This window comes from Dromaius novaehollandiae, chromosome 5, assembly GCF_036370855.1.
Source record: "Dromaius novaehollandiae isolate bDroNov1 chromosome 5, bDroNov1.hap1, whole genome shotgun sequence".
Classification (NCBI taxonomy): domain Eukaryota; kingdom Metazoa; phylum Chordata; class Aves; order Casuariiformes; family Dromaiidae; genus Dromaius; species Dromaius novaehollandiae.
The window spans coordinates 50,886,083-50,910,532 of NC_088102.1; the positions used below are offsets into that span (position 1 = coordinate 50,886,083).

At 40.5% G+C, this 24,450-nt stretch overlaps 1 protein-coding gene across 3 annotated transcripts in view; it reads left to right on the forward strand.

Annotated features, from left to right (window-relative positions):
- Positions 1–24,450, forward strand: part of SLC1A2 (solute carrier family 1 member 2) — a 100,274-nt gene that overhangs the window by 65,671 nt on the left and 10,153 nt on the right. For all 3 annotated transcript variants that reach the window (XM_064512782.1, XM_026099952.2, XM_064512783.1), the window contains 6 exons: positions 2,394–2,562; positions 5,528–5,654; positions 8,686–8,919; positions 12,542–12,736; positions 15,611–15,745; positions 21,405–21,633. In XM_064512782.1, coding sequence (XP_064368852.1) covers positions 2,394–2,562; positions 5,528–5,654; positions 8,686–8,919; positions 12,542–12,736; positions 15,611–15,745; positions 21,405–21,633 — 1,089 coding nt within the window. The remainder of the gene's footprint in view (positions 1–2,393; positions 2,563–5,527; positions 5,655–8,685; positions 8,920–12,541; positions 12,737–15,610; positions 15,746–21,404; positions 21,634–24,450) is intronic.

Consider the following 24,450-nt stretch of genomic DNA (forward strand, 5'->3'; position numbering starts at 1 on the left):
GTTGAAAGTGGTTGAATATATAGACAAAGAGATAAAAAGTGGGAGGAAGGAAGAATTAAGCTAGCAATAGTTTTCTCGGAAAGCTTTATATTGTTTTTTCAGCGTGTATAATAGTAATGTTTAGTGCACTTCACTAGGGGTGGATCACCAATTCCACTGATAGGGTGTTTTTTTTTTTGTTTTTTTTTTGTTTTTTTTTGTTTTTTTTTGTTTTTTTTTTTTTTTTTTACTTATCTGCTCAGGCCTGTTTCAAAGCCCATAGAAGTCAGTGGATACAATTCTGATTTCAGTGGCATGTGAAGAACAGTCCCTAGTGAGCTGTTTGGCTTTCCTATATTTCATCTTATCAGATTCCAAAGTAATTGCTGGAAAAAGCCTCTGCCACAAAAACACCTTTCCTTTGCGTAGTAAGTCATACTCCTTTCCTAAAAGAACTTGTGCCTCCTATTATCACTTACTCCTCAGTAAAGGAGTTAGGCTTTACTTCTCTCTCACTGTATTTAGAAGGAAATTTACCTTCTTTTCATGGTGTAGTTTCTCTTCCTACATTCATATGGAGTCTCCCATGAGCATTCAGTGTTTCCAGGTTGCCTTAGGAGGAGGCAGTTTTTGTAGAATTCCTGCCAAGAATGATTTTGAAGTGTGGCCGGCAGTGGTACTGTGCAGCAGCGATCTGCGTGGGCGGCTTACATACCTTCCCTTGCTATCGGGCAGAGAGCGATGAAGGGATTCAGCTGCAAGTTAGATACAGCTCACTTGGAAACTGAGCTCAGAACTTCATGGGATTTCAATATCTCTTGAATTTTCTATAGTGCACAAAAAATGCTTAATATGTAATGAAAACTACTATTCCAGCAGAGACTCGTGATCTTATGTGCCATGAAAGAGAACCTTATGTCTAAATATGTGATACGGGATAATGACTGCGACATTCAGATGCTTTTCTGGCCTCGGATGTTGTTATCAGAATCTAAACTTCGTTAGGCTCAGCATTTGTAGTGACTATGGGCGTCATGCAAAGAATGGCTGGAGATCTCTGACTTTACTGACTGTACTGGCATTTGTGAGTGCTTGGAATCTGATGTTTTATGTTTTATTTCTGTGGCTCTGCTCTTACATTCTGGACACCTCATATAAAAAATAATGTGCTGACAACACTCCCCAGATAAAATTTAACTCTGGAAAATGTAAACGTGCAGGAATGTTGGCTGGTTTCAAGACAACTGAAGAGTTTCTCATACAGTATCTATGCTGGTTTTCTGTCTACGTCCCTTTCATTATGTAGATTCAGACAGCAGGTTTTGAAAGGAGAGAAATAAGATATTTTAAAATGGTGTGTGAATGTGGACATAATCGACAGTAGTACAATGTGCCATCCCAACAAGAAGGAGGTGCAAATGTTCTTTGAAAGGTAACACACTGCTTCTGATGTCTTGCTCAGACATGTTTCAAGGAGCGCAGAAAGTAGGGAGCAGATGGGCAGCAATGGTGAAACTGTCATAGCTTCCTTGCTATTTTGCCTTTCTCAGAGCCATGAAGAGGCAGGAAAGGCTCAAGGTAGCAAAGTGGGTGGAAAAGGTGGTCCCTTCTCAAAGCAGCAAGTCACAGATCTCTTTGTTTCCCTCCTCCTCCTTCCCCCCGCCCCCAGCAGTAAAATCAAGCCCATTTCTCCCACTGCCGTTCTTTCCCAGCCTTCCCTGCCTTGTGTCTGGAGTGGTCCAGATCTATTCAGACGTTGATCTCCCTTTTTCTGAGGTGGCAAAATTTGATTTAGTAAGTGTCTGGCAGCTTAGCTAGTTCTTCTGTTATCTGTCACTCAAAATATTTTCATTAGAGAGCTCAGGGGCCTATGTGTTTTCCATTTTGAGCTCTCACAATCAATCACTGAATGAAGTGTTGGGAATGTCATTAGTTTCTGATTGAAGTTAACCATCAAACTATGATAGCTTGAGCCAGACAAACCAGCCTGAGTAACAAGCCTTGTGACAGAGTTGCTGCTGTGACTGGTCTTAGAAGTGCCTGCCTTTTGCTGATAAATAAATGATACCTGTGTGTAAGATACAATCTGTGAAGCAACGTTTGTGAAACATCTGGACAAAGAGGCTAACTATCTGTAAAATGTTACATGGTAGTCGTAAAGAACAAGTATTTGCCATCCTTTTCACACCAGTGTTGTGAGGAAGACTCCCAGGACTTTGTGACACTTGGAACTATTGAAAAACAGATTTATTTTTGGAAGAGGGGATAAGAGGTTGTGGAATGCATGCCTAATCCTTTAAAAAGATCTTTCCCTGGAATTTCAAGTGAAGACTTTTTCTTACTATTTCCTGATCTCCCATATGGATTACGTTCAGTCTGATTCCATTCTCATCCTCCCTTTCTATTGCCTTCAGATCCAAACTGTCACCAAGAAGGTGCTGGTGCCACCACCAATTGAAGAACCACCTAATGTCACTGACTCTGCTTTTGCTATGATGAATGAGACAGTGCGGGAAGCACCACCAGAAGCCCAGCTGGTCATTAAGAAAGGACTTGAATTTAAGGATGGCATGAATGTCTTGGGTAGGGAAACTTTTGCCTGTCAAATATGTACATAATGTGTATGAAATAGCTCTTGGCTGTGACTAGTTAGCTAGTGGGTAGCCAGTGTTGTGTAATCTGCTCTTCCATGCAAGTTTAGCCCCCACAAATAATCATCAAATGTTATCACCTACTAGCTGCCCACTGGTCTCAGAGATGAAAACCTTATAGTCTTAATAGAAATATGACTAGATCAGAGAAACAATGAAGCAAATTATCTTGGATTGGCAACTCTGCAGGTTTTTTTTTTTTTTTTTTTTTTTTTTTGGAGTACAATAGGGAAGCATGTAGGAGGCAACCAAAATGTCCTTTGAAGTAGCCTACCTAGACTAATACTAATGCATATTGGCAAAACAGTAGGGGATAAAGCTTCAAGAGCCAGTGCTTTACCCACTCCCGATGAATTTGAGCTCAGTTGTTTCCAGTAGGTTTCTTGGGCATGTTGAACTAAAATTTGGCTTGAGGCACAGCCTGAAGTGTTAGGTGGGGTGTGAACCGTACCACCCAAGAAAAATCCCAGAGAGGCTTGACACATCTCTGAGTCACAACTCCCTCCCTGTTTCATCTTGGCGGCTGACCTTTGCCAGCTGCAAATTATGAACAACCACCATCATGCCATCTTGTCTGTACAAGCCAGTACGTGGGGGTGGTACAAAGAAGGTTTTGCCTATCTCATCCCTTCCCAAAGCACCTGTTCTAACCAGGGAAGACTGGGAGGGAGAAATGAAGGGCCACCACACCTCTCCTATTTTCTCCTGCATACCTAAACTCACAGTTTTGTCAGCCCAGAAAAGCACGCTCCTCCTTCACCTTCTAGACGTGGGTGAAGTTGGTCACAAATTAGCCATAATTTGTAGCACTCATCTGCACACCTACACTTGAATGCACGCATGCTCTGGCAAAGGGCTGAGTCTCATACTGGTGTTTGTTTATAGATGCTGTCTTCAGAGTGGGACAGTGTGTGGCAATACCTAAACCACTGCTTTAGCTGAGTGAACACCACCAGGCCATCACTTTTTATGGGCAAGTAGCCCCTTACAGACTGCTTGCAGCTGCTCCCACAGAGGCAGTGGCCGCTCTGCCTGCAGAGCTTCTCCAGGTGTTGGTGAGTCGGTTGGCAGTGGCTGCTCTGCCTAGGCATGGGGAAGATACCATCAATAAGCTAATCAGAGATAACTTGTTTCTCTGCGAAGCAGCTTGCTCTACAGGAGCTGGGAGCCACTGTATTTTGCCTAACTCAGTGACTTTTCATTCCACCAAACATCAGTGGGCAGAGGAGCCACATTCTTGCAAAGGTGCAAATTGGCATTTTGCACTCTGTGAGGCAGGAGCTTATTGCTCATACTGTTACCCTCACCTGTTTTTTCTCACTTGGAGCTCTGCTTATGTGTTAAAATGAAACAGTATTTCTAATGTGAGAGATGTATTACACTTAGTGCTGGAATTGTATTGTGCTGGCCCTGTCATAGATAGGAAAAGAGCTAGAAGACTGGATAAAATTCCTAGAGTAAGAAAATACATAGTGTTAAAAGTATAGTTTAGGTGAGAGAATTGCTGCAGTGTTTTGACCAATGACTCTCAAATGTTGTTTGAATGAAGAAGTGAAAATGTTGGGGAACTGCCATCCAGCCTGCATAAACTGTAGAAGCCAAGCAAACTCCTGCAAATGTGAACCAACTTGACTGCTATGACTAATGTAGCAGCTAGTTTGGAATTAACGGAACAAAACCACCTACTAACGTTTTCTGGTGCACAGTCTGAATTCCAGGAAGTTACTTGATCTTTGACTGAAAAGCTTTTCATCATTTCTCCATGCTCTGCAGCACACATACATATACTTCCCTTCCCTAGTTAAGTGACTCAGCAACGATGGCTTGGTGCTAGAGAATGATTTTATATCCAAGAGTATATAAAAAGAATGTCTGTTGTTGAACTCAGTGTGAGGATATGGAACAGCCTGTCTTTTCCCAGGGTACTGGTGGCTGAAATTCCCTTCTTTTGCTGCTTTTGTATCCTGATGGGTTTTTCCTGGGGGATTTCCAAGCTGAGTTCACACATTTGTTAAATCCTGAACTCATATTGCATCTCAATGTTTAACCTCAAAGAGCTGCTTCAGACCATCCTTCAGTATCAGTTAATAATCCCACTCTGGACAGTGAAAATTACTGGATAGTAAAGCTTAGCATTGGGAACACAGCTCCAAAGTAATACTTTGCAGGTGAATACTGAAGAGTTTCATACTCCAGTAATTTAAATTTAGGAGTCTGGTCTTACTCATATTGAATTCTATGACTTTATATCCCCTAATAACCAATTTCAATGAGGTTAATCTGTTTACTGTGAGTTCCCTGCTTTCGCTTAAAGGACAATACTCATCTTGTCCTCCCACCCCCATGCTCTTCATCTAACTGGGATATTCCTGGCCTGTGAATAGTGTTTTCTGGGGCTGCTTTTGCGTTTCCCTGTATTCTGGGGCTGACTAGTCAGTAGGTTGGATCTGTCAAGAGGTTTTCTGGAAGCTTTGCAAAAACACCCTTGGTCTCTAATGACTGTTTTAGCAACAAGGAACAGCCATGGTATGGTGCTGTGTTGCCTTTCCCATTTACCAAGAGCTAGGAGGTTTCTGTCAATTGTGTGGTGCTGGTAAGATTATAGTACAGGTATTTTTTTGATGGTTGGATCAATTCAGAAAAAAGAAAAAATGTAGTTGGACTGTGAAATTGGAATTTAGTAAAATAATAAAGAATAAAGGACATTCTTCCGAATATGCTTATGAAAGTTGAGGATGAGTTCACATTAAAAAGTCCCAAGAGCCGAGTAGTACAGTATAGTCATCTTGAAAACTGGATAAAGCAGGTAGTATCAAGAGGTTGACTAGGTGCAAGAACTTACTAAAAAACATGGTTTCACTTGCTTTTCTTTGTATTGTGATTTTTTTTCCCAATAGGTTTGATAGGATTCTTTATTGCTTTTGGCATTGCTATGGGGAAGATGGGAGAGCAGGCCAAGATGATGGTGGATTTCTTCAATATCCTGAATGAAATTGTGATGAAGCTAGTAACTATGATCATGTGGTAAGTTTGAAGTCCTAACTTCTAAAACACACAGATTTTTAAAATCTTACAAAATCCTAACATTGCATATAGTGAATGCACTTTATTAGTAATCTATATAATGAAATAGCTCAGTTTTTAAAGCCTTGACAGGGGTGTTAGAACCAGAACAGCACTGTTTCTATTTGATGAGGATTATTTAGGACATATTTTGAAATATTTCTGAAGATGATAGGTTCTGTTTTCTGTGTACTAAAATCCAAGACATGCAGCTACCAGGAAGGACCTTTAAGTGCCACATTTACTGTGGAAGTTCATTACCTAGAAGGACACCTAAGCAGGCTAGCACGCCCCACATAAGAACATCCAAATCTTCCTGGGAGGTTAGCATAATCCCAGGGTATTAGCTAGGAGGCATAATTATAAAGAAGCCTGGAGGCAGACTTTGTTAACTGTCTTCTGTAGCAAAATTGGCTTACCACTAAATAAAATTCCAGTGGTTGTCAGTGATGTATATAGCCTTCTCCCCGCTTAGTTTCTGCAGAATCTGTATCCTAGAAGCTCATCACAGTCAGGGTACTGGAGCTTAGCCACCAGCTTTTGAAGTGTGCCCATTCACAACACCAGGGCCTGGCTTGCCTTCACCGGAGTGACTTCACGCAGTCAGGACTGAGCCCTTGTTTGCATTTCTGGAGGGGAATTCACTCTTTCTTTGAGAGGATTCTTCTGAGTGCTTCCCCAGAGCTGTTTGCACTCAGTGTCAAACATGGCCATATCACATAAAACCAGTTTTTCAGAACATACAAATGCATTCCTATATTTGGCATAGTGCTGCTAATTTGGGTATCTCCTAAGTCCTACACTAATCAACTCATTCAATCAGCTGAAGGCAATGCCATTTTTTTTTTGCTAGCACAAACTAAGAAAACTGATAGTACCCTGTTCTTTCTGCCAACACTTACTGTCCCAGACTGGTGTGTCTGCATTGTGTGTGTTTGAGTTAGGATTAGTCCCAGGTCTTTAATGAACTAACTACTGTTGGCAAGAAATTCTAAGAGCAGAAATAGCTGCTCCAGTATAACACGTCTGTTATGGCCCATTGCTCCCACGATTGCCAGATGTCCCTGGAAATGCAGTTTCCTGAGTCACAGGGCTACACTCTGCCTCCCCTCTGAGGTTCTAGATGGACAGTATAATGGAAGTGGGAGCAAGGTGCCTGAAGCATGAGCCCTCAGCATTAGCAGCGTTTCAAAGGAAGACACGTTATGCAAGAGTGATGCAGATAGCAACAGCTATGTGGAAATGTATAGAACAAAAGTTAAAGAATGACCGTGCATTCCTGTTATGCTTCTGCTTTTCAATAGGGGATCTTGCCACACAAAAACATAATTGTTTTTATTGATAAAGCCCTATTTTTTTCACTATTTTAGTCTGCTGCTCTTGACTAAGAGAGAGAGAGACCGTGACTATCCTCTCAAAACACTCCAAGAGCGAGAATTTACTCTTATTTCACCTAAGATATAATATGTAACTGAAGTTACAAAGTTTCTCTAGTAGCCAGTGTTGCAATGACAGGAAACCATTCCAGTTTCAACATATCCACTGCAAATGTTTATTTTCACATATGTGCTTTTTGTTTCTCTTTCTTTGAGAAAGGAGATTAATTGATGCTGGGAGTTCCACTTACTCGTCGCTGTCTAGAACAGTTAAAGAATTGTTGTGGCCAGAGCAGTATTTTGTGTGTATATTTATAAAGACAGATGCAATTCTTCTTTATGCAGAACTACATTCTGTTTGGTTTATGACTTCTCTGCACAGAAGGCTGTAACTCCTGTGGCAGCTCCAGTAGTTTATAAGACTCTCAGGAGCACAGCATAGCTATGGGAACATAAAACAAATCTGACATCTGACTGTGACACCATATAATTCTTTAAAAGGAATATGCTTGGTCAAGCTTATTGAAAAACAGACTCTATGATAACTGGTAAAATATTTGGCCTTGCATTTTAAGTGACTGATGACTGAGGGCTTTCCAGTTTTTGGGCACGCTGCTTGGGAGACCGTGAGGCCTGTCTTCCAGAAACCATGAAGCACTTTCTTTCTAGAACTCAGTTTCCTTTGTATTGCCTTTAATTAAGCACCCAAATCACTAATCGTTTTTGAAAATTTAGATAACCGTGTTTTCTCAGAGCAACATTTTATTGTTTACTATTCCTCTACACACATTACACACAATACTTTCTCTCAGCTGAAGTCTTATCAAACAGATAAAGTGAATGTCACTCAAAATGATATGGTATACTAACCTTTACCAGTGGAGGAATAAATATTATCTTCTATCCATGCACATTCAGGCATTTTTACTATTGCTGATTATTAAAAATATCCATTCATTTCAGATCTGTTTATAGGGTGACACAGTTATCTTCCTATTTAAAAGTTACAGCTATGGCATCAGGGGAGCACATGCCCGAGGTGACCAATAACCTATCATAAATAACAAAAGCACATAACTGAAGCACATAAACGAAGAATCCATAGACTAAAAAGCATTTCTCCAAATTATTGGAAGAACATAATAGAGACATTTGCAGCATTCAAGATGAAAGAAAGGCAATTCATTTCAACAGATAATTTAAATGAAGCTAATAATACAATTCTCTGAAACAGATGAGCTGTTTGTGTTGTAAGAGTTGCATATTAAGAACAAATACTACGCTATTCTTCATAATGGTCCTAAGCAGTTGAATGTATAACATTATTATATTCTCGTAGGATGTTATTCCAGAATCAAAGACTATTCAGGAAATGCATATTCCATTTGGTGTGATGGAAAAAAATTAAGCAAAGGTGGAATTCGCTGGAGATGGCCTTAATTTTTAAAAGAGGTGTGAAAGCGATCTGTTGAATTTCTATCACTTCCTGATCTGCATCTCAGCACTGAGCCTGAGAGTGCCCTACCTCTTCCGCTAGTCTATATTCTGTTGAGTGCAAAGTTTGTGACTGCATGCTCTAAGGACCAGTTCTGTCTCTGCTTGTTGCCTTTCTCTAGGTATTCCCCTTTGGGCATTGCTTGCCTCATCTGTGGAAAAATCATCGCAATCAAAGACTTAGAAGTAGTTGCTAGGCAACTTGGCATGTACATGGTAACTGTGATCGTGGGCCTCGTCATCCATGGAGGGATCTTCTTGCCTCTGCTCTACTTTGTGATAACAAGGAAAAGCCCCTTTTCATTCCTTGCTGGGATTTTCCAGGCATGGATCACAGCACTAGGCACAGCTTCCAGGTACACTTGAGAAATAACAGCTTTATTTATTTTTTGGCAGATCATTAGCTGCTGTTTAGAGATAATACATCTGCTGTTCTGACCTTCACTACAAAATTATTTTATGCCATTGAATAAAAGCTTTTTGTTACCCAGTCTTGCTGGGGAAAAAAAAATTACCATAGGCCCTGGTGATTTTTTGAGAGAGGTCATGTGGCCAGCTGAAGGGAATTGGGAGACCCAGTTCCTGTTTTCTTCTCTGGTATTGGCCCAGTGATTTGTTCAAACTGTGTTACTTCTGGGCTTGTCTCCTCTGCTAGGAAACAGTGATAATTCTATTTGCTCACCTTTTGAAAGCCTGTTAATGAGAAAGTGGCATGAGTACTTTACAGTCATTATTAATAGAGCAAACTATAAGGAATAAGAACTTTAATCTGGTTCTTGACAAGTTTTCACCTTGCTGCTTCAGAAAGAAAGAATTGTGCTAGGCTTCAAGAGGGAAATGAAGGACATGTATGAAAATCTCCCATTGCTGCCAGTCACTTCCTCCCTTAAAGTATGATGGTAATAGGCAGCAGAGGCTGTTGTAAACTGAGAGCTATAGCGCTCCAGGATTTGTCCGTATCTGCTGCTCTCACTGAGGATTGCAGTGTACCCAAGCCCTTTCTCTGCTCTTCTGTGAAGGACACAAAAGGTATCCAGGGAGCTCTCTGCAAATTAGACTTAGATACAATCTGGATCACAAACAGCAGCAAAGAGTTACTTAAAAGCCTCACTTTTCTTCTTTCATCCAGTTTGACAGACTAGGGGGACTTCAGTATAGAGCTGAGCATTTTAGCCATGGAGCTAATGCACAAAACAGACTCAGCGAAGTGTGTAGGAGTCTGAATGACTCAGGTCTCAGTAATAAGTTGTGGTGCTTCGCAAGGGGGCAGTCAGCAGATTTGGGTTGAAACTTTTTCTGTGGAAAACTGTATAATAAGTGTTTTTCTTCAAGAAATGCTTTATTTCTGAAGAAAATTTAATCTTCCTTTTTTTACTGACCATCAGAAAACTGAGCATTCTTGATTTCAGGAGTGCCTTAAGAGCACCAGATTTTATCTGCCCCTCTCTGGGGCAAAACTACTGTGCTGGACAACTTCTCCCCTGATGAACAAGAGGATAAATAATGGGGGACTACGGAAGATAGAGCTTGGCCAGGAGCTTGAATAAACCACAGTTTCCTTAAGGCTTTTCTGCACTGAAATGTTCAAGTTTCCACCTAGGTTTTAAATTAAAAATTTCCAGCTTTTTTTTTTTTTTTTTTTAGCACAAAGTCACGTTTTTTGATGGAGGATCAAAGTTGAAAGAGGTAGGGAATTCCTAAGTGGTTCCAGCTTACGGGTTTGCATGGGTGCTACGTTTACCACCTGACTGCTCTTCAGATCTGAGTAACCAGATGGACAGAACTGGACCACTCTGTAGCTCCATAGACAAGTTAAAACAGTCACCATCATACGATCTAATCTGGCGCCCCTGGGCAGTGCAAATGCTTCCCCTTAAGGCTCTTTGTTTGGTCAAACTGAGTAAGGCATCTATTTACTGCACTCTTTTAACAAAGAAACCTTGTCTACCCACCTGTGCTTACTCACAGGGACACAACTGAAGGCAAAAAATGTTTGACTAGCCCTTGCTGCCTGACCCAGGCGGGGTATTTTGCGATGCTCTTACACCCTGGCTCATATGCACCTTGTGCTGATGACCCGATCTGTGAAAACAAATATTAGGTGGGATTTATCTGTTCAGAAGAAAAAGAACCTTATCTGACTGGGTTTCAATGTGCATCAGTGAACTACATTTTCTATTTTGTTCTTTTAATAAGATATAGGAATATCTTTACTATAGAAGACAAGGTGATCCAGGCATTGACTGAAAAACTAACTAGTAATTGTTGGTTAATGACTCACCAAATCTTTTCAGCTACCTGCTATAAATACAGCCACTAGAGTAACTTATGAGGGAATACTACATTGTTTTTACAAGGTGAGAATTGTCTCTGTTTCGACTAAAAACACAGAATAATATAAATTTGATTACCTTTGATTAAAAACGTAACAAAACAAATTGTAATTACAAACACATTTATAAAGGTGCCAGAACACAAATGATTGGTACTATGCATCCGGTTTATTGAGATCTGTTAAAAAAGTCACCTCAGTGAACAAAACAATGGCCTAGACATTTGAGCACAGGGTGGAGATCTAAGAGCTCCTGACTTCCAAGTCAAGTTTCCATAGATGTGGGATTGGAGGAATCATTTAGGAAGTGACTCAGGTGTCAACCAGTCCGGAAGGGTTTGGGTTACCCATAGATCCTGTGTGATAAGTGTCAGACTGATGTGGTTGTCTCAGATAACCTAGGACATTTAATATGGTACTATATTCTAATGGTTAGGTACTCCAATCATTCCTTAATCTCACTTTTCCTTGACTTTGATTATCTGTAAAATGGAAGGATTACATTTTTTTTACCCAATAGTGTCTCTGTGGTAATGAATGAATGAGTTGGAAAGACTCTGAAGTTGCAAGGCACTAGAAACAATATGCTGTAAGTATTTATTTGAGAACATTTGGTGAGTTTAGTCCTTTACTCTTTTCGTTATAAACAAATTAGTATTTTTGTAGGGGGCAATGACACCAGCATTAGCAATAGTCAAGATCATTGAGAATATCCGCCAGCTCAGTTGGAGAAAAGCAAATAAGCTAGAGCAGATGTGCCCCAGCTGATTCAGTCCTGAAACACTGATTTAAAGGAATTTCCCCAAGTCAGCTTTCACTTTTCAGAGCAGCTTCTCAGACAGCAATAAACTTCATTTAGTGGTGGACCTGACCTCAGAGATACCACAAAAAATTAGGGAACCAAAACATGCTTCTGTGTGGGTTTTGTTCCTGCAGCAGCAAGTCCTTTGCCTGAGGCAGCCAGACCTGCTAGGGAAGGGGAGAAGTAGAAGATATTTGCATCCACAGGGGAAAAGAGTATGGTCTTGGTCTGTTATCAGTTGGATTTTTAGATGAAGGTGTTTTGTTTTGAGCAAGTGAATGCAATAGCCTGAACCGTTCCCACAAAGGCAAGGCACTGTGGGCAAGGAGTCCCTCTTCCATCCACGTTTCACATCCTTTCCTATCCTGCAACCATATTTCATATCCTTTCCTGTCCTCCAGGCTCTGAGAACTGCATGGATTATATATCTTTCCTCTGGCTTATTCATTCCATAGAGCAGCACTGATTTCTCTGTTCAGAGCAAATTCACAATCAAAATTTAGGATATATCCCTTTCCTTGAAGTTCTAACAAATCAGAAAACATCTGGAATACGTGCTTTGAAAAAATTGCAAGAAATAATTCATAAATGAGTTTGAAAGCTTCATCTATAATCCTTCAAGCTCTTATCCCTTAAGCCTAAGTCATATTCTTTTCTTGACCGCAGTCCCTTCTCCAGCTAAATGTAGTCTTAATTGAAAAATTGGCCAAAAAGGCTTGAATCACAGCAGAAAGTGGAAATAGAAAATGTAAACAATGATAGCAGAATTTCTGACTTTCTCCCTCATGTACGTATATTATATTCTAATTATGTGTCTTGTACTTATTTGCTTTCTCTCCTTCAGTGCTGGAACATTACCTGTTACGTTCCGATGTCTCGAAGAAAATCTAGGCATTGATAAGCGTGTAACAAGGTTCGTTCTTCCTGTTGGAGCAACTATTAACATGGATGGAACAGCCCTTTATGAAGCTGTGGCTGCCATCTTCATTGCACAAATGAATGGCATTGAGCTGGATGGAGGGCAGATAGTTACTGTGAGGTGAGTTCAAAGTATTTCTGGGCATTGTTTTTAAAGTCTGTAAAATACAAAGCTTTGGGTTGGCTGTCTTCTCAGTGGCTGTGGGATCCGCTGCAAAACTCATGGATTTTTAGTAATGACATGCAGAAGAATGCCGTATATGTTTGTTCCTGGTTCTCTAGTGACTTGTACCTTCTATCAGTATTTGCAACTTTAGTGCATGCGGGTAGTACTTTTTACAGGTTTGTAGTTGTCAATACAAGGTGAAAGTCAATAGTATTCTCTGTCCGATGTAATAATTCGCTTGCTGAGTATAGAGGGTTGCTAAAAGTGGTATGTGGGGCATTAACTTTGTAGAATATACCTGTTATTTAGGTATTCTATATTCTGTGCAAGAAAAAAGAAGTGTACCCACCAACCGTGTTTGTCTCTTCATGTTTGTTTGTACTTTTTCTGTGACTACGGTTAACAGCAAAAACAGAGGACTGAGCGTAAAGCATCCTTAGGGTGAGGTTACCTGCAGCATGGTCTAGGTACTCTCAGACTTCTTATCTCTAAACCCAAAAATATTAGCTCTGTTTTTTTCATATCAAGTAGTCATAATTGGTACTCTGAATATCTGGAAGGTCAGAGAAAAGTACACATTCAAAGTGGGTAAGAGTAATTCAAGACTGTTTACTGTAATCTAGTTTTAAGAGTCTTTAGATATGGTGACTAATAAAAAAGAATGGCAGAGTTATGACTGCTGCAGCTAAACTTAATTTACAATGGAAAACTTGATGAGGATACCAGGCCTAACATTTTGAATAGCTACAGTGTAAACCACAAGTGAAAGCTGCCAAGTTTGCCTTCTTCCTGTAGTTTTCACCCACCCACCTTTCTTTTATTAAATTCTTTTTAACACTAAAGAAACACCTGCATAGCAGTGTCTAATTCTGTGGTTGTTGCCCTGTTTTATTACCAGCGTATTTTCCATTTGTTTGCCTCCTGCCCTAACCCCTAAAATAGTTAAAAATAAATAAATAAAAAATAAAAATAAAATAAAGGGTTCAGGCTGCTTCTAACAGACAGATGCTGGACCTGAGTGGTGCAGTTTTGTTGCCAGAAATGAGAACGGTCATTTCAGAGAAGGCTAAATTGAATCCAGGGAAATTCAAGTCAGGGATCAGCAGTTGGTCAAGAGGTTTGGTAAACTTGAACCCGCCTTACTGTTCTTGCACCTCCTCTGAGGGATTGACTCATTAGCACTGTTTCGTCTCACCATTTTAAGGCTGGTGTAGGCAACTTTATGACTCACATTTACTAAGCAGTAGGCACTTTGGGGCTATCTGTAGGAAAACCATTGGTTCTCCTCTTCATGCAGTATGGCATTTTTACTGCAGCGATATAACGACAGCTATCCCTTGAGGTGGCAGTACAAGTGAATGGAAGGTTATCATTTCATGTCTGCCAAACCCAGCTTGTGGCACTGGGGGTACTCAAATGACCCAAACATTAACTCACAAAGACCTTTGTGTAGTTAAGATTAGTCTTTAACTAGCCCTAATTACTTCTTACTGGTCACGCAGATACTTTGATTTCCTGTCTTCTTCAGGAGAGGGTGATCTCGGAAATGGTGGCCAAGCCAGGCTCTGTTTGGACCTGAACAGCCTCTTTCCCCTCCAGCCCTGTAAGCGTTGCAGTGGGAAGGCTGGCAGGAGCGTTTCCTCACAGAGCTTGGAAATGCTCCCTCACCAGTTCAGGCTGGAAGTGCCCGAGGAACTGGCATGACGCTCAGAGCCTGGCAGTAGAGCCGAGATTCCTGCCTGCGTACCTGCTGGACATATCTGGAGGTTTAGGAGGCCAGGCTGCACTCTAACCCAGACACCTGGCGAACTCAGCAGCCTGGATTGTCTGGGTCAAACCTGCCATCTGGCAGGTCGAAATCAGGCTAACATCCCCACAGATTAGTTCTGTGGCTAGCAGCCGAGGATTTCCCCCTTCCCCTACTTCTGTGCTGGAAGCACTTTCGGGTTTGTTGGTTACACCCACAGAATTGCAACCATATTAGTCAACTCTGTGCTCCGCTTCAAAAGGGCAGAGGCTTTTTCTCCCCCTCCATTCTCTCCCTTTCCTTCTCCCTTTCCTTCTCCCTCTCCCTTTCCTTGCTTTTTTTTCCCCTTCCCTTGGCTTACTCTCTGACAAATTCATTTTCCTTTCTGCATAGGATTGCCGAGTGATGCTACCGTTTGTAGTGGTCTGTGGTGTATTTTTACAAACTTCAGCATTTGGAGCACAGACATTCACTCTAGTGTTCTTAAACAAAAAAGGAGAGGCAAAAACAAAGATAAGTTTGGATTTGTGACACAATTGGATGAATTTTGGTTTTGCATCTAGGGTGATTTGTATCTAGGCTTGGTACACCGCTAGCTTGGACAATGAGTTTTGGATACCAAGGCTTCTACCCTTCTCTGCTTGATAATAACCAGTTTCTCGAAACCATTAACTCCCAGTTCAGTCTGCAAGTCCCATAAATAAACAGAAATGCACCATCCTGGAAATTCAACCTGTGGCCACCAAACTTCAGCAAGTCTGGATGATGAAAACTATATTTAACACTCTGAATGTATTGGTAGAGTTCAGAAAACACTACTAGCCCAAAGATTTCAATGTTATAACCAGTCTTGGTCTTACAGCTCTCAGGACAAACCCTGTAGATCTGGCCACCCTTAAATAAATACCTTTGGAGGAACACAAGCGTGAAAGTCTTGGCCTGAACTTGCTATGGTTTATCATACAGTCCTTGGTTTTCTGGGAAGAACTAATTGGAAATAAGACCTTCCAAATGATCACATGAGTATGCAATGAAATTATGTTCCCCTTCCTGCTACTCCGCTTTGGTTTTGGTTTTTGCAGTTTGACCGCCACCCTCGCAAGTGTTGGAGCTGCCAGTATACCCAGTGCGGGACTTGTCACTATGCTCCTGATCCTGACTGCAGTGGGTCTCCCCACCCAGGACATCAGTTTGCTTGTTGCCGTTGACTGGCTTCTGTAAGTTGTGCTCTGTTCCGTGATACCTCCCCATCACAGACTTAGCTAAACAGCAATTTTTCTTGTTGCTGCTTTTGTATTTCTGTTTCTCATTGTTCTGGTCTAAAATTAAGGACGGATGCTGAATATGTGGGTCAGAATGCTGTCAGCCAGTTACAGTGGGGTTTGGGCATTCGTAGTATAAAATGTTTACACTTGTAGTGAGGAAAGGCTGTTTCTTTTTGTACATAAGGAAGTAAAATGCTTTTGAGAAAGAAACTGTAGGATAACTGTCCCAGAGCAGGATATAAACAAAAGAAAAACAAGAAAACAAACGGCAAGATAGAAGGCCATACCCTAGCCAGATTTTTGTGACAGATTGACAAAACCTGAAGGACCTGCTTTCATTTCGAAGGACTTGAGATCAAAGTCCTTCGGTGCCACTGCAGGTGTCCGCAAACAAGAAACAGCAAACTCGTAGATAGTTTTCCAAGGCCTTTGTTCCTCAATACCTGGATGCAGAAGCTGTGAACATATACAGGATATTTGCCAAGTCAGATCCTTTCTTATGTTGCCATTTGGCAGTGTTGACATCTTTCTGTCATCTTCACAGGAGCTGATGGGGCCTCCTTACTCCTCTAAGTTGCACTGGTCTCTACAGGCTTTTATATTGTTCTTTGCTGCTGTGGCACAGTATATTCTGGCCAACCACCATCATTCACCCTAGTATTCTTCTCTGTAGTGTGCTTTTGTTGTGCCAGCTGTGGCACCCGGCAGGGGAGATGTGAGGGTAGCTGGGCCACTCTGGACGATTTGTGTATTTTCTCCTACCGCTGGTGGCCTCAGCTGCCTGCTTGTGGCAGCTTTCAGTCCCAGATATACTGCTTAGATTATGCAAGAAGGAATAGCAGTGATAAGAATGTCAAGATAAAATAGGAGATGATTTTCTGTCACTTATCTTTTGGCTTATTGAGAAGAATTCAAGATCTTGGTCGATCCTCTGACATGTCCTTTGGGCCTACTGCTATACTGTATCTCTTATTACCTGTCATGTCACTAAGAGTCTTGAAGAATAGCTTCCAGCTCTGATTTCTGCTTCAGGGAAAAATAAGAGAAATTTACAGCTTGGGGAAGCAGAGGAAGAGATGACTTACATATTTTATATATAACCGAATATCATATCATGACTTAGAATGGTGAAATAAGGCAGAGTTCAGCAGTTGGAGTACAGCATAGGGAAAAACATGACATTCTGTGGGTTTATTATATTTATGAAATCATGGTTCAAAACAGGAAAGCAGTGTAGGAATCTGCAGCTGGGAGGAGGAGAGCAGAAGGGAGGTGCACACTCATTTTAAATATATGTTTTTACTGGCTCTCGAAGTGAAGGCAAATAGGTAGGTTTCTGCAGCTGGTAGGAGGATGTGCAAACGGAGCCTGTGGTTTGTTTGTTTTTTTAGGGAAATGTCACTTAAAAATATTCCTGTGGACTGAGAAGCTCTGCCCACACTAGCAAACCTCAGAGCTGTAAATTTACCAGCAGTTCCAATCCACTAGTAGATGCTGTATTTCAGTCTTGGCTCCAGCATTTTTACCTCTGGGTCATCCAGCCCTGCTCAGAGAAATAGAAATGCCTGTACTGTGGAGCTGTAGCGACGATGAATGTAAGTATAGAAAGGATAGATTCAGAGATAGTACTTCTGAAAGAAGTATTTCAAGGTATCTTTCCCAAATCAATGCCAGGCAGAAGAACCTTTCAGCATGCTTGTTTGGCTTTGGATCCTTTTGGCCTGACAGTCAGCAGTGCAATCCCACAGTGATTTAAAATTGAAAGAGAGAGGGAAAAGACAAAAGAAAAAGATAAAAAAGGAGATGACAAGCTCTGTGTCATGCCAGTAGTGCTGGTAAACAAGACAAAGTTTGTAGATGGAGGTGGCATGCTAATTAACCTATGCCAATAGCTAATAGCTTTATCGTCTACCTTCTTGTGGTTGTGTTGTGGTAGCCGTGATGGTCTAAGGAGATTGCAAAAGGTTGTGGCTGGCATTGCTGATGTTAGAAAAGGGCACACAAACCAACTTTTGAGCAAGCTTTTGGCTTTGAAACAAAAGGTCATAAAAAGGTATTTTCTCTGCTTACAAGCTTTGGTGGTTATTTTCATTGCTTTTAGATCATCAAACACAATTACAGCAGTATTTCTAGTAGAACACAGAAGAGAATGTTAACAAAATATTTTAAGGCCAATTCCAGCCACTTTTCTGGAACAAGTGCATAAATGCAACCAGCAGTGTAGAATTATTCTGGAATAGCTCTTTTTATAGCATTTCAATCCCAGATAATGAAAGCTTTACAAAAATGACCTGTTCTGTGCTTTTTTTCAATATTCTCAATGAAAGAAAATATCGGAACATCAACTGCTTTTACAATACCACCATCATTTGAAACTGCATTCTGACAGAAAACAGCTTTGCATGGTTTGAACATGGTTTAACACAAAGCTGAGTTTTTATTGGCCGTGAGCTTGACACTCTCTCCTTCAAACTGGAGCCAAAAGGTTTCTGTATCAATATCTTCTTAAGCCGCTCCAAAATCTAGAGATTAGGTGGCTAGACCTTTCCCCTACCCCCATACACGTACACAGACTGAGCTTTCACCAGGCAAGTTTCCCAAGCTTTCACGACACTCACAGTTTCTCAGTTTAAAATTAAGCACAACACGGCTGTGACATTTAATAGGACAGTAATTATATGCCAACAGCTGGAGTGAATCCAGCTTCTTTTGTGCTGGCCAGGAGCTGGCTACTTTCCAAATGTGAGGCTGACAGCTTAGCAAATATCATAGCACAGCCTCAAATACAGTGGTATTTTGCAGTGAAAAAAGAATTAGAGAAAATGGGCTGGGGCAGCTGATCCAATATTTAGAGCACCTACCTTCATTCAGAAACTCAGTTAGAGAAAGAGTGCTTGATTTCTGACTCCTTTTCCTTGGCTTAGATTGAAATTCAGACCATTCAGACCTAGTCGACATCTGAATGTTACAGATAGGGCTGCATATAAATTGAATTAAACTAGGAAACAGAAGATCTTTCCTAGAATGGCAATGAGGTAAGGCAAGTTAAACATGTAACTTGCTTTTTGACTTAGCATGGGATGTTAAGATTTTAATCTGCCTTCTAAAATCTAGTAGGGTTATTTCCCAGGTTTTCAAGTTCCCGGGAAACAAGAATGCCTTTTTTGCATACTAGCATACTATAGGTACTGTTATAATAATGATACTGGTAATAATAAGACTCTAAGGGCCTGATTCAGTTCCTCTTTTCTTTTCCTCTCCTCAACACTGTTAAGCTTCCAGGTGATTTATGTCAGTTTGAGGAAATAATGCATTAATCCTTATCAGGATTTAAAGGATTACCTCCCAGTGATTCCAAAGCACATTCTCACCAAATGTTGAATTGGCTTTTGAGACAGAACTTTGACTTTCCTTCCCATTATTCCTCCCAGCCAAAATTTTGTCCTTTTCATTAAGGAAATTCGTTGTTCACTTCAGTTCACTCAGTATAGTGTGCTCTGCACCGCTGTGCAGTTTGTATCACTGAATCTCTTGGCTACTAGTACGTGAATATGGGCTGAAGCATCTCCTCAAATGACCCTTTCAAAATATGAAGTATGCCTAAATTATATTTATGTATTCTTCTCTCCACCTCCTTTTTTGGCACCATATACTGTCCCTCCCTAGTCTGGCATCGATGAATCCTTTCAAAATTTAATTCTACTTACGCAATTAAAAATTAAGCAGGTATTCTTTAATGTTCTTAGGGAGCTATAGTGCAGGGTTCAGCGTATTTCATAGTCTTCATTAAGAATTAACCTCAGCAAGTTGTATCTTCCTATTATGCCACTTTAACCATGTTTAAAACAATCTTCATAGGCATAGGATGATAACTGCGTAAAACATTTTGTTCAAGTGAAGCAAAACCAAAAGAACCTTTTTTGCCTATGGGTTGTTGGTTTGTTTGGGTTTTAGCAGGATTATTGGAGGCTTTTTTTCCTTCTGGGTGTTCTTTTGATGGTAGAAATGGGCTGATTCAGCTAAGAAATTACACTACAAACTCCAAACATGTAGACAAGATAATGAAGAGAGGGAAAGGGGACACTTGAAAGGGAATACAGTTCCACAGCTGGGAAAGGCAGATTTACAGATGTGTAGAGCAAAGATGTTAAAAAGGGCTCAAAAGTTTGTATGGCCATAAATAGGTATCAATAATCAGTGTCTGTCATTTGAGGGTTTTTTGTTTTGTTTTGCTTTACTTTTTGCTCAGTGTTGTGCAGGAAACAGATATCACGTAAATCTAATACCAGCAATACTAGAGAGAGTGTTTTCAAATTAATCACCATCATGGGAAAGAGGTCCTACACACTGGCTTGTCTGTCACTCAACAAAAGCCCACATTGTGTGACCTGCTCATTAGGTGTTAAGGAGTCTCTGTGGATGTTCCTCAGATGTACCTCAGAGTTAATCACTGTAATTGCTTCTCTGATCTCTTTGACAAAGCTAAACTCAAGGTTGCTGCAATAGCTTTGAATTGCAGCCAGCAGTCAGAATTTTTTCAGGGTTCTTATGTTCAGCTCATGTATGAGGAGGCAAATCAGATTGCTATCTCTTCACACCTATTTGGCAGGTGCAAATGATTTTGTAGTGTGTAATACGGCTTCTGCCATAGGAAGGACAGTGTGAACTCACAGTCCTGCAGTCCTCTCTATGGCCATCTCCCCTTTTGTGAGGATTTGGGGCAGGATGAAGGAAAATCCACAGCTGTGAGTTGAGTGCTGACAGATTGAGTCACACTGTAAAAGAAAGGCAGGGGAAAGGCAGTGTGTCTGTCCAATGGCATCATGTCCAGGAGGTGCCAGCAAGCGTGTTTCTTTGTAGGGAAGCATGTGGGCCTCAGCTGGCACCTTCTTGCAACTAGGGGCGCTTGTTACTGAACTGTTGTCACGGCTCATCATTTTGTAGGCCATGACCTATATTTGGCTGGCTCATACGCTGAGTTCTGGCATACAGTAAGTGAGTGGGCATGCTGCCACGCTAACAGATGACCATCTGTAAAGATAGTGCCAACAGAGAGGAATCTAGTAGGAGCTTTGAAGGCCTGAGCCTTATGGAGACACTTTGGGCATTTTTTCTCATAGTTTTCTCACTTAGACTAATGGGAGAGGCCCTTTGTTAGTCCATCCCAGGAATGAGAACACCTCAACAGATCCAAAACCATTTTCCCTGGCTGCATTAAGTTCATTGCCTCCATGAATTCAGATTAACCCAGGGGAGATGAGGTGGGCCAGGCACCTTGGGATGAAACCTCTAGCTCCAGAAGCAGGCACCAGGGAGGTCTCGGTGAAGCACAGCTCTGCAGTTTGGCTGTGTTTCTAGGACAAGTTCTTTGCCAGCACCAATGAGTATGAAGAGCTGTGACATGGGAGTTTGCACATCCTTTCTGTCCAGGCACATCCCCTGGGAAACTGAGCTGTTTCAATTTCTCTTGAAAGCTACAATCCTTTCTATTATAAAGATGCTTTAACCTTTCTGAAATAAATGCAGTAGCTGTAACACTAAATCATCCTTTCAGGTGCTACTTTTTCTTCCTCTCATGGCATTCAACCTCTGCCTTTTGCTTCTTTTGTAGGGACCGGATGAGAACTTCGGTCAATGTAGTGGGGGATTCTTTCGGTGCTGGCATTGTCTACCACCTTTCCAAGGCCGAACTCGACAGCATCGACTCTCATAAAGGGCACGAAGACATTGAAATGACCAAGACTCAGTCAATCTATGACGACATGAAAAATCATAGGGAAAACAACTCCAACCAGTGCGTTTATGCAGCTCACAATTCAGTCATAGTAGATGAGTGCAAGGTACCTTTCACATTTATGGATATTGAGACGTGTATATAGCACTGTATGTTTTGTTTTATTTTCTTTTTTTAACGTGCATATGTTTTTCAAATTGTTGCACAAATAGCAATGTGAGAACAAGCTCTATGAACCCCAGACATTTTGAATGAGTTTGAGCAGTTCAAAAGATGTTTCTTTGCACTCTTCTTAAAAGTTGTCATTTGACATGAAAAATCATGTACATTGTTTACTTATCAAAAGGCAAGATGCAATGTGTTACGGAATATGCCAAGACACAGAGAATATGGCATCACCTTCTATGGACGTTTACCTGATTTTCTTTGGCAACAGAGAACTTAATTGCCAACTCAGATGAAGAATAGCTGCAAACCGCATACTGGTGTTGTCATTTGCTGACTGCCTTCCATGATATGCTGTTCAGAGATGCACATGCTGAATGCACTTTACCATCCGAATGCTCCTGCGCTCACACAGCATGCTTACGCTTTGCTTCCGTCGTCCCTCCCGTGTCGTTAAGACACAAACAGCTTCTTTTCTCTCTAATCCTTGCTGTAACTAACATGAGTTATTAATAGTAATAATAATGTCTTTATCAGAGCAAAGTGAGCTTGGGAAACCCCACCAGCTGAATGAGAAAACAGCTGGGGTGGTTGGTGGTTGAAAGTTTGCTATGCACCCACAGTTAGGACAGGGCTGTCTAAAATCAGGAGAGAAGTTTTAACTGAAGAGGAGCAGAGAGAGAGACTGAAACAACCACCTGGAAACTTTCATTTCAGAGTCAGTTTTTTAACTAATTCTCTCATCTGCTGCTGTACATGTTAACTTTGACAGAGTGGATTTGCCAGTGAGCCAACCTGAGCAATTTATCCAAACAGTGCGTAGCTTCTCTTGCCCCTTTCAATTGCCACAGCTGAGGTAGTATCTAACCAAATGCCTACTTTCCTGCCATTAGCGAATCAGCACGTATATTGGAAATATAAGTTATATATTATTGCTTTCACATATTTCCAGCCTGGCTGGAACTGTTCTTTAGAATATCTTTTTTTCTAATGCTTAGTCTAGCTAATGTCAGGCCAGACCTGAATTTCCAGGGGGAAAAAAATGCTGAATTTGAGAAAGAAAAGCTTTCATCTTATTAATTTTTCTCCGAATCTTTCAAGTTTTTGATAAAATGACTTTTTTAAAATAAAAACAGGCATTTTGTCCTGATATGGCCCTCTTCTTTCTCTTCTGACTTACTCTTTTTTCCATGAGAAAAATGAAAGAAACAAGCATTTGGAAATTGAAACAAGATTAATTTTTACACAAAATTTTTTTTAGAAGCCATTAGTTTGTATTTCTTTAAAAAAAAGGGGGAAGTAAATAGAAGAGATAAACATTGTAAGGAAAAAAGAAATTCCCTGAAAAGAAGTATCTCCTTTGATAGAAGTTTTTTTTAACTAAAAACGATCACCCCCACCATTACCACCATGTACTTTTTGATTAACTTTATACTTCTTTTGGAAACCTGTTTTTCAGTGAAATGGAATGTTATAATTCTGGGGGGGTCAGGACAAATTCAGCTACCATATGAGTCTGAGTCAGGTTCATGGAACTGATGCTCAAAACTTTCTCTCCTGCCACTCTGTCAGATTGCACAGAGATCCAAGCCAAGCTAAAAAGCAGCCCTTTGATATTATACTTACTGTACTTTCTTTTCTTCAGTTTGTCAAGTCATTCCTATCAGCTAAGTTATTAGTTTACCTCAGAAACATGGAATAATGATGTACTATGTCAGTCTAGGCACACCCCTTAGTTAAAATTTAGGACCAAAAATGTATGAACTTTCTCATTGTTTTAGGTTTGCTTTGCTTTGGATCCCACTTTGTACATTTAAACTTACAGAAGGAGCCAGGTTTTACTTGGATTGAACACAAGCCTGATTTTGAGCAGGTCACTTGTCTGTCTGCAAGCTGCCAAACGGATGTAATATTACTATCTACCTTATAAGCCATGAGTATATGCTGATATTTGCAAAGCACTTGGATCATGTCAAAGTGGTCATCGTCTCCTAAGTGTTAGAGTAGTAACAGAGTGTAGGATTTTGGCATTTAAAATAGCCAGATGTTAAATCTGAAGAGATGTCTTTTCATCCTGTAGAGTGCACTGGTGGGGTGAAAAGCTCACTGCAACTCTGGTCAAGATTTTGAAAAGCTAATCTACTAGTATGTCCTTTCTATTACTTTGTGTAATATATTCCATGTATAGTGCTAGCTGTTTATAATTTTGCATGTTTGATGTATATTTTTAATAGGTACTCTCACTTTATATTGGGATAGAGTGGTTGTTACTGCATGATATTTTTGTATTTTTTTATTATCACATTTCACATGACTCTGTGTGATTTTCATTTCCAAATAAGCTGTTCATTCCTGTAATTGCATGTTTTCCCATTTCAATTCTCCAAGAAAAAGCTTGACTTTATTTCAAAAATCAGTGCATTTTTGTCATGTTTCCATGTCCCAATGCTTCCATGCATCCAGTTTATCCAGCATGGGGAATTTCAGCTCTGTCTTTAAGTTTTCATTTGAAGCTAAGGACGTTAACTTATAAGGTAAGTTAGGAAAGAGTCAGCTATTCTTTTAGAACTAAATGGAAGGTGCCCTTGCTATTATAAAGATCTAGATCATTTTTGTAAAGGTAAATTAACATTTTACCTTTTTAAAAAAATTTTTAACTCATTTGGCTAGAAATATTTGCTTTGAAGCGTGGCTTTATTTATACTGACTTTTGGGATGCAATACGCTGGCCAGTATTTACCATAAGTTGGTAGATCAC